Source organism: Sardina pilchardus, chromosome 1, assembly GCF_963854185.1.
Source record: "Sardina pilchardus chromosome 1, fSarPil1.1, whole genome shotgun sequence".
Classification (NCBI taxonomy): Eukaryota; Metazoa; Chordata; class Actinopteri; order Clupeiformes; family Clupeidae; genus Sardina; species Sardina pilchardus.
Window position 1 is genome coordinate 12,745,198 of NC_084994.1, and position 12,500 is coordinate 12,757,697.

The 12,500-nt window shown below is 44.5% G+C and overlaps 2 protein-coding genes across 4 annotated transcripts in view; both read right to left on the minus strand.

The window, feature by feature from the left end:
- The window catches only part of aars2 (alanyl-tRNA synthetase 2, mitochondrial (putative)), a 19,846-nt gene extending 13,395 nt beyond the window's left edge, over positions 1 to 6,451 (minus strand). Inside the window, exons 1-5 of the mRNA XM_062553210.1 lie at positions 6,190 to 6,451; positions 4,055 to 4,243; positions 3,653 to 3,798; positions 3,046 to 3,237; positions 2,441 to 2,585 (exon numbers count right to left, since the gene is read on the minus strand). Coding sequence (XP_062409194.1) covers positions 2,441 to 2,585; positions 3,046 to 3,237; positions 3,653 to 3,798; positions 4,055 to 4,243; positions 6,190 to 6,447 — 930 coding nt within the window. The 5' untranslated portion in view covers positions 6,448 to 6,451. The remainder of the gene's footprint in view (positions 1 to 2,440; positions 2,586 to 3,045; positions 3,238 to 3,652; positions 3,799 to 4,054; positions 4,244 to 6,189) is intronic.
- Positions 6,452 to 7,385: 934 nt separating this feature from the next.
- rrbp1b (ribosome binding protein 1b) overlaps positions 7,386 to 12,500 on the minus strand; it is a 25,894-nt gene continuing 20,779 nt past the window's right edge. For 2 of the 3 annotated variants that reach the window (XM_062552708.1, XM_062552553.1), the window contains 4 exons: positions 10,793 to 10,876; positions 10,233 to 10,313; positions 9,408 to 9,551; positions 7,386 to 8,217 (listed from right to left, as the gene is read on the minus strand). In XM_062552708.1, coding sequence (XP_062408692.1) covers positions 8,182 to 8,217; positions 9,408 to 9,551; positions 10,233 to 10,313; positions 10,793 to 10,876 — 345 coding nt within the window. In that variant the 3' untranslated portion in view covers positions 7,386 to 8,181. The remainder of the gene's footprint in view (positions 8,218 to 9,407; positions 9,552 to 10,232; positions 10,314 to 10,792; positions 10,877 to 12,500) is intronic. The other variant, XM_062552627.1, reaches the window with a different exon arrangement.

Consider the following 12,500-nt stretch of genomic DNA (forward strand, 5'->3'; position numbering starts at 1 on the left):
GGGGAGAACAGACCTGGTGTATAGCGGTCAGTATGGGGGAGAACTAGTGTTGCTTTCGTCAACGAAAATTATGACTAAATATCGTCGTCAACGAACTTTTTTCACGTGACTATAACGAGACGAGACGCAACGTAAATGCTGGCCATGTGACGATGACTATAATTAAATTTATAAGGCAATATCGTTGACGAATAAAAACGAGACTAAATGTGGTTTACAAAATAAAAACCATGCTAACATCTCTCTTCATTTTCGAAGACCAGAAGGACAGGAATGTTATAACATTATTTTGTGTCGTTTAGTCGTGTGTTATTATTTTGCAGTATTTCTGTTTCCTGCGTCTCACTTCAGGGGCGCATCAGGTTGCATAGTCTGATTATCATACCAGAGGACCAGCGTTTCTCGCGTGGGCCTCTTGGTCATATCCGGTGCTTCTGTCACTCATCTGATAATATTTGATCATATAGCAAAGGAGCGGTAGATGTATAGCCTATCGTTATCGCTAATAGAAGCTAAGAAATATAGGCTACGTTCAGTCTGTTAGATTGGCAACTCTCTCAGTTCAACTTTGCACTAGGCTACTTATCTCACCTCCGCATGTAGATCTAATTCAGATGAAAATGTTAACAGGCAACTGCAGATTTGATTTGTGTGTAGCCTAAGCTTCTGTCCAGCTGATGCTGGCGCTATCATATAGCCTACAATAATAACATTATTCCACCGATCAGCAACGAAGTTCTAATCATAGACACATTTTTAATGGAACCTTGGCTTAGTAGGCTATCTAATGTTGTGTGGGAATTGGAAGAAAACTATTGAAAACAATTCCTTACCAACCACACAAGTGCGCGTGTGTTGTTTATTTAAACGGTAGAAAAACTGAATCAAAGACGGTGCTGTTCATCAACAAAATCAGCATGGAGTTAAAACGTAATTTAAAGTCCCACGCATTTAAAGGGGCAGCGACCACTCAAGCCAGTAGCCTACCAAAACTGAGTGATGAACGTGAAATGCGTTTTATAGGCTACAAAACACTGCATTAAGATGACAACTGTGTGTAACCACGCTTAGGCTACCTAGTTAATGGTGAAATAGCATCCACATTTACAGCATTCAATAACCTAAGGACAACTTGATCTTAAGTTAAATTGTTCTCAGAAAAGGAACAGCAGGTCTACAGAATATTCCAAATAGTCCTTTCATGGTGACAGGGGGAGACCAAACTCTGTGTAACATACCTGATTCCACTGTCAATGTTCAGTGCCTATGTAACCTGTAATATTTGTAATTTTTTTATCCATGAAAATTAACCAAAATGTATCATTTCCTATTAAAGGGGTAGTTCAGAATTTTGGACATAGGACCTCATTTCCAGGTTAGCCAGTGTGATATTTATCAGTGGAGACTGTAATCTGCACATTTCATCCAGTCCTATAGTTTCAGAGTTCGCTGGTGCTATAGTGCCTGCCACTTAAAACAGTCTTACCCAGTCTATGGGGGAACAACCCCTTAAAATAGAATTGCATTAATAAAAAGATGCTAAAATCCAATTTTCATTGACTAAAACAAGACTAAAAGTCATTAGTTTTCGTCAACTAAAACTAGACGAAAATAAGACTAAAATGCTCATACTTTTAGTCGACTAAAACTTGACTAGACTAAAAGAGTATGAACGTGACTAAAACTGATAAAAACTAAAATGACAGCTTGACACAAAGACTAGACTAAAACTAAAACCAAAACAGGCCGCCAAAAACAACACTAGGGAGAACAGACCTGGTGTATAGCGGTCAGTACTGACAACAGACCTGGTGTATAGCGGTCAGTACTGAGAACAGACCTGGTGTATAGCGGTCAGTACTGAGAACAGACCTGGTGTATAGCGGTCAGTATGGGGGAGAACAGACCTGGTGTATAGCGGTCAGTACTGAGAACAGACCTGGTGTATAGCGGTCAGTACTGATAACAGACCTGGTGTATAGTGGTCAGTATGGGGGAGAACAGACCTGGTGTATAGCGGTCAGTATGGGGGAGAACAGACCTGGTGTATAGCGGTCAGTATGGGGGAGAACAGACCTGGTGTATAGCGGTCAGTATGAGAACAGACCTGGTGTATAGCGGTCAGTATGGGGGAGAACAGACCTGGTGTATAGCCGTCAGTATGGGGGAGAACAGACCTGTTGTATAGCGGTCAGTACTGAGAACAGACCTGGTGTATGCGGTCAGTACTGATAACAGACCTGGTGTATTATAGCGGTCAGTACTGAGAACAGACCTGGTGTATAGCGGTCAGTACTGAGAACAGACCTGGTGTATAGCGGTCAGTACTGATAACAGACCTGGTGTATGGCGGTCAGTATGAGAACAGACCTGGTGTATAGCGGTCAGTATGGGGGAGAACAGACCTGGTGTATAGCGGTCAGTATGGGGGAGAACAGACCTGGTGTATAGCGGTCAGTATGGGGGAGAAGAGGTCGGTGTGGTAGTTGGACTGCTGCCCCTGCAGGACGGTGACCAGCCGCTCCAGACCCATCCCGGTGTCCACACTCTGCTGGGGGAGGGGACGCAGACCGCCGTCAGCCTCCCTGCAAACACACACAGGACACAGGACACACAGGCCACGCAACACACACAGAGGACACACACACACACACACACAGACACACACACATAACATAAAGACACAAGGTGTGAGATTTATTTGGTCTTTTGTTGAGCTACCCGTTTTATTTTATTATTTTTTGTCTATGGAGACTTGAGGTGTGCGTGTGTGCATGTGTGCGCGCGTGTGTGTGCACGTGTGTGTGTGTGTGTGTGTGTGTGTGTGTGTGTGTGTGTGTGTGTGTGTGTGTTTGTGCATGTGCGCGTGTGTATGTGTGTATGTGTGTGTGCGTGTGCGTGTGCGTGTGCGTGTGCGTGTGCGTGTGCGTGTGCGAGTGCGAGTGCGAGTGCGAGTGCGAGTGTGTGTGTGTGTGTGTGTGTGTGTGTGTGTGTGTGTGTGTGCGCATGTGCGCATGTGTGTGTGTGTGTGTGTGTCCCTCCCACCTGTTGTACTGCATGAAGACCAGGTTCCAGATCTCCACCAGTTGTGGGCTGTCGGCGTTGACCAGAGCGGGCGCCTCTCGGCCGCCCACGTGGTCGTAGTGGATCTCCGTGCAGGGCCCGCACGGGCCCACATCTCCCATCTCCCAGAAGTTATCACCCATGCCGAACGGCAGGAGGCGCTCTGGTCGCACCCTATGAGGAGGAGAGGGGAGGAGGAGAGGAGAGGGGAAGAGGGGAGGAGGAGAGGAGGAGAGAGGAGAGAGGAGAGAGGAGGAGAAGAGAGGAGAGGGGTGGAGAGGAGAGGATAGGGGAGGGGAGAAGAAGGGAGGTTATGATGTGAAAGGAGAGGAGAGAAGGGAAGAGGAGGATGGAGGAGAGGAGGAGAGGGGGGTAGGGGAGGAGAAGGGAAGATAGGATAGGAGAGGAGAGGAGAGGAGAGGAGAGGAGAGGAGAGGAGAGGAGAGGAGAGGAGGAGAGAAGAGGAGAGAAGAGGAGGATAGAGGAGGAGAGGCATGGACAGGTCAATTCAATTTCAGTGATTCTTTCCTTCCTTCATTTGATATGAACGCACCCTGGTTGTTTCATGTGAAAGGGGACTTGAACGTACCCAAGGCTCCTCCAGATCTCCCTCGTGTCTTCGTCCACTGGGAGGCCGGAGGCGGCGTCGCCACCAAAGTACGAGACGTAGAGCCGCTCCGGAGGGATTCCGTACTCCTCCGTGAGCAGACGCCACGCCATACTGCACGCCTCCTCCTGAGAGAGAGATAGAGATAGAGATAGAGATAGAGAGATAGATAGATAGATAGATAGATAGATAGATAGATAGATAGATAGATAGACAGATACATAGATAGATAGATAGATAGATAGAGAGTAGGAGTGAGATGGAGGGAGGGTGTTGGTCAGCCCATCTCTCTTTCACAGCCTATCTGTCTACTCATTAATGGCTATTTTATGTTAGGAACCATTAGTAGGCTACTTTGTTGACAACATGCATTTAATTGAGCACCTTGAAGTAGTCTCCGAAGGACCAGTTCCCCAGCATCTCGAAGAACGTGTGGTGGTACACGTCCTTGCCGACGTCCTCCAGGTCGTTGTGTTTCCCTCCAGCGCGCACGCACTTCTGGCTGTTGACCACGCGCCGGTAGGATGCCATCTCGCTGCGCGGGTCGGCCGCACCCAGCAGGATAGGCTTGAACTAAGAAACAGATCGCACCGTTCAGTGATGAAGTAGACTAGTCATAGAATTGTAGCAACTGGTTTCAGAGTAGCAGTTTCAACGTGTGACCTGCAGTGTGTACCATTAGCCTACCACAACATAATCTGACATGACTTCTCGATAGTGCTCGCTGGTGTTTTCTATTCGACCGTGGCTCAATAGGGTCATTCCACGGCAAATCAACCAGAGCCCACGCACTTGCGTCTCAAAAAATTCTGAAAAAAATGCCATGTGTGCCTATGTTACCCAGGAGACACTCTGTAAAATGTTTTTGTGCTAAGATCAATACTTTTCAAGTAACAGCCAGTTTTACAGGGGGAGGGGGGTGTCAAATTTGTTCTACCTCTTTTTTTTGTCAAAGTTCACAAGCTCATTGCTCAAGAACTAGAATCTGTAGGAGGCTCAAATTTTGCAGGCTGGTGCATAAATAGGAATAGTATGCAGTGAAATCACCACGAGTAGTCTGGATGATCCTGCATGGTCATAGCAGTCCCTCAAAGTTGATCAAAATGTTATTGGAGTTCTTGGCTGGGCTCTGTTTAGGCTTACAGAAGACATATCTTCACTCAACATAGGCTCTTGATTTTTTTTCTCTTATTGAGATCAGTAGAAACACTCTCCGAAAAAGCAATGAAGAGAAAAGAAAATCCATCAGGGACTGAACAGCAGACCTCACAAGTTTGAAAAATAATTTTGGATCTCATATTCAGAGCACCCTAACACCTTGTGGGAATATACAAAGATTTTTTTTATATTTTTTTTGCTAATCTGCATTACCTCTTCTTTTTAAAAACACCAATTTGACTTGTCTTATGCGAATCTTTCTTTTTAATTTTCCACCCTAAACATGGACAAAATGCACCATTGAGATCAATATGTTTTGTCCCCACCCGGCAATTTCAGTGATTCAGTGATTTTAGTGGCACCTAGTGGTTACTCTATACAAAACAAATCTCTCAATAGATCTCTATGGTGCATTTTGCCCTTGTTCAGGGTGGGAAATGAAAAAGAAAGATTTGCATAAGACAAGTCAAAATGGTGTTTTTAAAAAGAAGAGGTAATGCAGATTATAGAAAAAAATATAAAAAAAATCTTTGTATATTCCCACAAGGTGTTAGGGTGCTCTGAATATGAGATCCAAATTTATTTTTCAAACTTGTGAGGTCTGCTGTTCAGTCCCTGATGGATTTTCTTTTCTCTTCATTGCTTTTTCGGAGAGTGTTTCTACTTATCTCAATAAGAAAAAAAACCCAAGAGTCTATGTTGAGTAAAAATGTGTCTTCTGAAGGCCTAAACAGAACCCAGCCAAAAACTCCAATAACATTTTGATCAACTTTGAGGGACTGCTATGACCATGCAAGATCATCCAGACTACTCGTGGTGATTTTACTGCATACTATTCCTATTTATGCACCAGTCTGCAAAATGTGAGCCTCCTACAGATTCTAGTTCTTGAGCAATGAGCTTGTGAACTTTGACAAAAAAAAGAGGCAGAACAAATTTGACACCCCCCTCCCCCTGTAAAACTGGCTGTTACTTGAAAAGTGTTGATCTTAGCACAAAAACATTTTACAGAGTGTCTCCTGGGTAACATAGGCACACATGGTATTTTTTTCAGATTTTTTTGAGACGCAAGTGCGTGGGCTCTGGTTGATTTGGCGTGGAATGACCCAATAAAGAGTACAAGAGACGTCCTTAAACAATGTCAACACATGTGCAAAAGTATTACAGACAGTTAACAAACCTTGCTATTATAGCCGTTTAGGTAACTAGCGAGACATGTCAATTGACAGGTCGCTGCAAGGACTCACGTCAGGTCAGTTATTTTTAAATCTTAACTTCCTCCGGTTTGAAATATCATGTCTGCTACAGCATTGCGTGGGTATTTGGGTAACGACTCGAGACTGTCATGTCGTGCTCTGTACCTGGTTCATGCCAGCGTTCACAAACAGCAGACTCGGATCTCCCCGCGGTCGTACAGGCGAAGACGGTACAACCCGATGTCCGTGCTGTTCTTTGAAGAAATCGACGAATTTCCGCCGAACCCATTTGGACGAGTACTCCTTCTGCACATCTGTGTGTGGCAAGGCTGAACATTTCCGTGATCGAAGCGAGAAAACTGTGACATTTGCATTCAATATTGCGCTGCGGCAGGCGGTGAGAATTCTCACGGGCGCCGCCATATTGCCTTTTAGTTTGGGTCAAAGGTGACAAGAATGAAGGCGTCCAATCAGATTCGTAATATTTTCTTAAAGCAGCCGTACACAGTAAATAATTACACAAGCACACTAGTTTGAGTGTGTTCATAATTTTAACAGAAAATTGACTAAATGGATGTATCCAGTCATTACAGGGCCCCTCTTATCCATTCTCAAGAATATGTTTTGTTATCATTTAACAAATAGTAAAATATTTAGGCCTTTGATAAATGCAAGAAAAGCTTTAGCCAAAATAAACCTACTACCGGAATAACTGTATAAATCCGAGTGCATCTTTGCGGTTCATTTTGGTGGTACTCAATGGACTACAGCACCATCAACAGACATCAGCCTGTCAGATTACTTGTGTTCCAGCACCCGTCTGATATCCAACAACATCTCTCCCCGACTCAAAATGTAGACCACCAAAGTCACAATCAACATCTTGGGCACACAGACATACTCACACATCACATGTTCTCATTTTGTCACAAGTGTCTGATAATGAATTCATATTCATTAATTTAGTCATTTCAAATCTAACAAAATGACAGAACATGCAGAGCCAGTATGTGGCCCTCCACCCTGTTATCCAACAGCCTCTCAAACTCAAAAAATAGGAGTGTATTCCAAGAGTGTGGCTTAGTGATAAACTTAAGTAAGTTAACTCGGTAAGTGGTAAACCTCCTACAACAAAAGCCATATGCCATTTTAGGCGAATTAAGCCAGATCTGGTTTGTCATTAAACCACGTACCTGGAATACCTCCCAGGCTTGTGTCCGCTTTAACTTGGTCACCAAATGTAATCAAATGAAGTGATGCAAATCTAGCATCAATCAACTTCTCAATCACAAACAAATTAAATAATATAATAATACAAAAAAGACAAATGACAAAAATTAAGAGTGTGGAGACAGAGCTACTATGGTCTACATTGTTTTTTATTGTTTCATTACAAATGATCACATTATGAGGGTGTTCCGTCCCCGTAGCAACAGGTGCAGGGGCCAAACATTGCATGTTGTCTCCGTACCGCATTGGAGAAATGTCACCACACCTCTCCTGCCCTCTCTCCCTCCCCCCTCCCTCCCTTCTATTCCTGGGTTTGGGTGGCGAGGTTGAGGTCCTCCACTCCCATTTGAAAAAAGGACAAGAGAAAAAAAACAAAAAAACAATAAAGTTAAAAGTAAAGTGATTGCACCATCTTGTTTTATTTTTTTTTCCTCAACTGCCACAAATTGTGCAGTGACGCAGCCACATGGAGGATTTTTTCCCTTTGATCCATTAACACTGACAGAATGGTGCATTCTGGGAATGTGAGTCCACTGAGACACCCGCAGCCCGCCTCATCTCGGCTGAAGCGTCCCACGTTTAAATCTTTGATCTTCAATTAAAAAAAAAAAAAAAAAAAAAGATACATAACTAGATTTCTCAGTCCGCTCATTCATTCCCAGACCTTCTTCCCCCTCTCTTTCTCCCTCTTTTTTTCCCTTTCTCCCTCTTCCTTCCTTTCTTTTATTCCCTTCATCCTTCCCTCCATTCCGAAAGGTCCATTCCACCCAGCAGCTACTACAGCACTGTGAGACTACAAAGATATAAATGAATATGTCGAGTAAATTAAGGCATCTTGGAAAAGTCGCTCATCTTCGTCTTCATCTTCCTCTTTTTATTCCCTCTCTTTTCTCTCTCGTTCTCTCTCTGATGGTTGTCCACTCTGGCTCAGACAGATGTTCCCTCCTTTGGCTCCTCAGTTTCCTACAGACAGAGCAGAGGGGGGAAACAAATGTTATTTGATATATATTGTATCTTATTTTATTTTAGGAAATGTCAAACAAAGGTTGAGTATGAAGGAAGTATTTTACATCTGGACTAATCCTTCAAACCAGCATTTGGAACAATGGTTGTTTTGTTGTTGGTTTGTCACTTTTTTTTTTTTTTTTCTTTTACAGTTCACAAAACGACAAGCTCACACAAACTCAAAACAGCCATAGATGAGCCTACACACACCAGTACATTGTGACTCTAAAACACAGACACATGCCAGCACAGACACACACACACACACACAAATACCCCTTCCCCAGGGCCCTGTTTCTGTTAGCTGTGGTGTAACAGACCAGGACTGTGTGTGTGTGTGTGTGTGTGTGTGTGTGTGTGTGTGTGTGTGTGTGTGTGTGTGTGTTCGTTCAGAACTGTTCGTCAGCCGTCAGGGTACTGGCTCTGGAACAAGAAGCTCACTGTGCATTGCCAAAAATATCAGCTACGGGGGACAGAGAAAACATTTCACATTTGTGTAGAGAGAGAGAGAGAGAGAGAGAGAGAGAGAGAGAGCGAGAGAGAGCGAGAGAGACAGAGAGAGACAGAGAGAGACAGAGAGAGAGAGAGGGAGAGAGAGAAATGCTATTACTTCATGTGTTGCTCCTTCCCTCTCCTTTCTCCTTTTAGTGTATTTTATAATACGCATGTATGACCGTCAAGCTTCCAACTCTCTTTAGCAGATTATTCATTTGTTGTGCTTCACTAGTGTGTATGTGTGTATGTATATCTGTGTGTATGTGTGTGTATGTATATATATATATATGTGTGTGTGTGTGTGTATGTGTGTGTGTGCGCATGTGTATGTGTGCGCACATGTGCGTGTGCGTGTGTGTGTGTGTGTGTGTGCCTGTGCGTGTGTGTGCCTGTGTGTGTGCCTGTGTATGTATGCGCTTCTGTGTGTGTGTGTGCCTGTGCCTGTGTATGTATGTGCCTGTGTATGTATGCGCCTGTGTGTGTGCCTGTGCTTCCCCTTGCCCTGTGTTTGTGTGTGTGTGCCTGTGTTTGTGTGTGTGTGTGTGTGCCTGTGCATCACCTGGCCCTGTGTTTGTGTTTGTGTCCCTGTGCATCACCTTGCCCTGTGTTTGTGTGTGTGTGCCTGTGTTCGTGTGTGTGTGCCTGTGCGTCACCTTGCCCTGTGTTTGTTCCAGAAGGTTCTTGACGGTCTCCCGCTCCTTGGCCAGCTGGTCCTGGGTGGCCTTGAGCAGCTGCTGCAGCTTGGTGGCGGCCTGCCCCAGGTCCCTCGTCAGCTTCTTCTCCTTATCCAGACGCTCCTGCGACACACACAGGACATCGTTAACACCATCATTTACAAACAAGTAAACAACAACAACAATATAATCGGGGCAAAAACAGGATGATGAATAACAAAATCAACATGACTATACACTTTATACTGATAATAATGGTCTTAATGATGGTGTTTCATCTTCCAAAACTGAGAGCACAGCACAACAACTTCAAATCTCAAAACATGTGGGGGCACTTGCTCTGTCGCTAGTTTGGAGTTTAATGCAGTTTTCCAACTCCCAACTCCAACTTCAATTTAAAACCGCATTCAACTCCACAAGCAACAGAGCAATTGCCCCCATATGTTTTGAGATTTGAAGTTGTTGTGCTGTGGTCTCAGCTTTGGAAGATGAAACACCATCATTAAGACCATTACTATCAGTACAAAGTGTTCAGTGCATGTTATGTGTGGTGTCTTAAGCTGCAGGGACCTTGCATTTCCCCTTGGGGATCAATAAAGTATCTATCTATCTAAAAAAAAGTAAACAAAAACCACACAATACGCTTTGAAATTTGAAGTTGTTGTTGTGCTGTGGTCTCAGCTTTGGAATACGTTAGTTGTGTTTTGTGAAAACAAACCACACACAACTGTGCCATACACATACACACACGCACACACACACACACACGCACGCACGCACGCACTAACCCACCCAAACACGCACCTTCATCTCGATGTTGGGTCCCTCTCCCTCTGCTCTGAGAGTCTCTAGCTGGGTCTGAAGGTCCGTCACGTACTTCTGAGCCTGATGGGGGAGCACAAGAAGGACACACACATGAGCACTCGTATAGTGTGCGTGTGTGTGTGTGTGTGCCAAAGATTCTACAGTGGAGCATTGCGTAGCGATCTATGATCTTTGGTGCCAACTATCAGGTCTTCAGCTCTTTGATGCTGTCTAGTTGTCTAGTTTGTTGTAGCTTTCGGCTAGCTGCTGTCCATTTCTATGTATGGTGGCTAGTACCTGCTTGTAGTTTTCTGTTGTCTGAGGCTATGGTGGCTACCTGCTTGTAGTTCTCTGTTGTCTGATGCTATGGTGGCTGCTTGTAGTTCTCTGTTATCTGAGGCTATGGTGGCTACCTGCTTGTAGTTCTCTGTTAGTTGCTGTCTGATGCTGTGTGTGGGGCTAGTACCTGCTCGTAGTTCTCTGCTGTCTGATGCTATGTGTGGTGGCTGGCTATACCTGCTCGTAGTTTTTTGTTGTCTGATGCCATGTGTGGTGAATACCTGCTCGTAGTTCTCTGCTAGCTGCTGCTTCATGGCCTCCTCAGTCAGTAATTTCCCAGCCGTCATCTCCAGCTGGCTCTGCACCTGCAGACAGAGTCGGAACGCACAGAGGTCATGCAAAGGTCAGACACAATACGTTGCCATGGGCACAACAGCCGTGAGAGGAGCGGGAGAATGTGTGTGTGTGTGTGTGTGTGTGTGTGTGTGTGTGTGTGTGTGTGTGTGTGTGTGTGTGTGTGTGTGTGAGAGTTTTGGGGTGAGGTGGGGGCGTGCTTGCATCACTCCTTAGACAAGGGTGCAGTGCTGTGACACCAAACAAACAAACAAACAAACAAACAAACATAAACAAGCTGTGAGGTTAGAGTTGGAGAACTTTCCAGAAGGCAGCAGCTCAGCTCGAAAACCAGGAAGCTGAAAAAAGCTCACCGTGAACATAACACAAAAAACAAAACAAAAACCTGAGTTTCAAAGGCCAGAATCATCCAGATAACACAACAGTCGTTTTGTTCAGCAGCCATCTTGAAGCACAGCTTCTCTCGGCCATATTCAATGTTTTTTTGGTTCTTTTTAATCTTTTTTTTGTTTGTTTTTAGTTTCTCTCCTCGAATGTTTTGAACGCACCAGTGAGGCTCAGTAAGCAGCTGCTAGAGAAGCGCGCACGCACACCAGGGGCCCGTATCTCACAACCACACACAGAAGCTAGGAGAATGTTCCGGAAAAAAAACAGCATCCCTGTTGATTTCCTTCGTAGAACTGTATCAGTGGTACGTTTCTCAAAAGGGTTGGTGCTATGACCAGGGTGTGACAGAGGCTTGCAAAATGATGCCGTAGTAGCAACAGGTGACCGCTGTGTGGACCAATGAAAAGTGTGCGACTCGTGGAGATCTACTAATCCATGAGGCTTCAGAGATACAGGCCCAGGACAGAAACAGCAGTACAGGAAGTGACACGGTTGCAAAAAAGCATCTCCTGCAAAGTTCTTTTGCAGTTTGGAGGGTTTTTTTAACAAGTCGTTTCCAAACGCAGCAAAGGAAGCTAGCAATTAGCACGCACGCACACACACACACAGAGCAGAGGTTAGTGACAACCAAAAGCAAGCACCTACATGGGAACCATCAGAGAGAAAGCGGTAGATTGAGGGAGGATGGATGGAAGAGAAGGATAGGGTGTGTGAGAATAAAAATATAACATGACGTAAGAGCAAGCCATGAAGATAGGGGACAAGAAGATGAGGGGCCTTGAGGGCTATTTCAAGTAGCCTAAGTGTGTTTAAGTTGTTAACTTTGTGCAAGTAGTAAACCTCCTAATAGAAGAGTCCCGTGGCTTTCTTTTTGCTGGAAGAATGAAGCCATGTAGGGCACCTCTATTAGTAGGTTTACCCCTTACTCCAAGTTAGCTTACCCGGTCAATAAACACACTTTCCCCTCAAGATAGGCAATACTATTGTAAATCACAACAGAGAGAAATATGAAAAGAGGAAATCATATCTAATCTCTAAAACCAATGCCTACAGGAAAAGAAGACACTTCATCTATATTAACGGGGGTTAGCTGAAGGAGAATGGGTGCCTCTCATTTGGTCTTTTATACACCCTCCCTTAATTCCTTCCTCAATCCTCGTCCTAATCTAGATAAAGAATGATGGGGCAGCAACAATGGGATAGTTTATCCAGTGTTAGTTATAGATCAGTGGAAATGAGCCTCAAGGA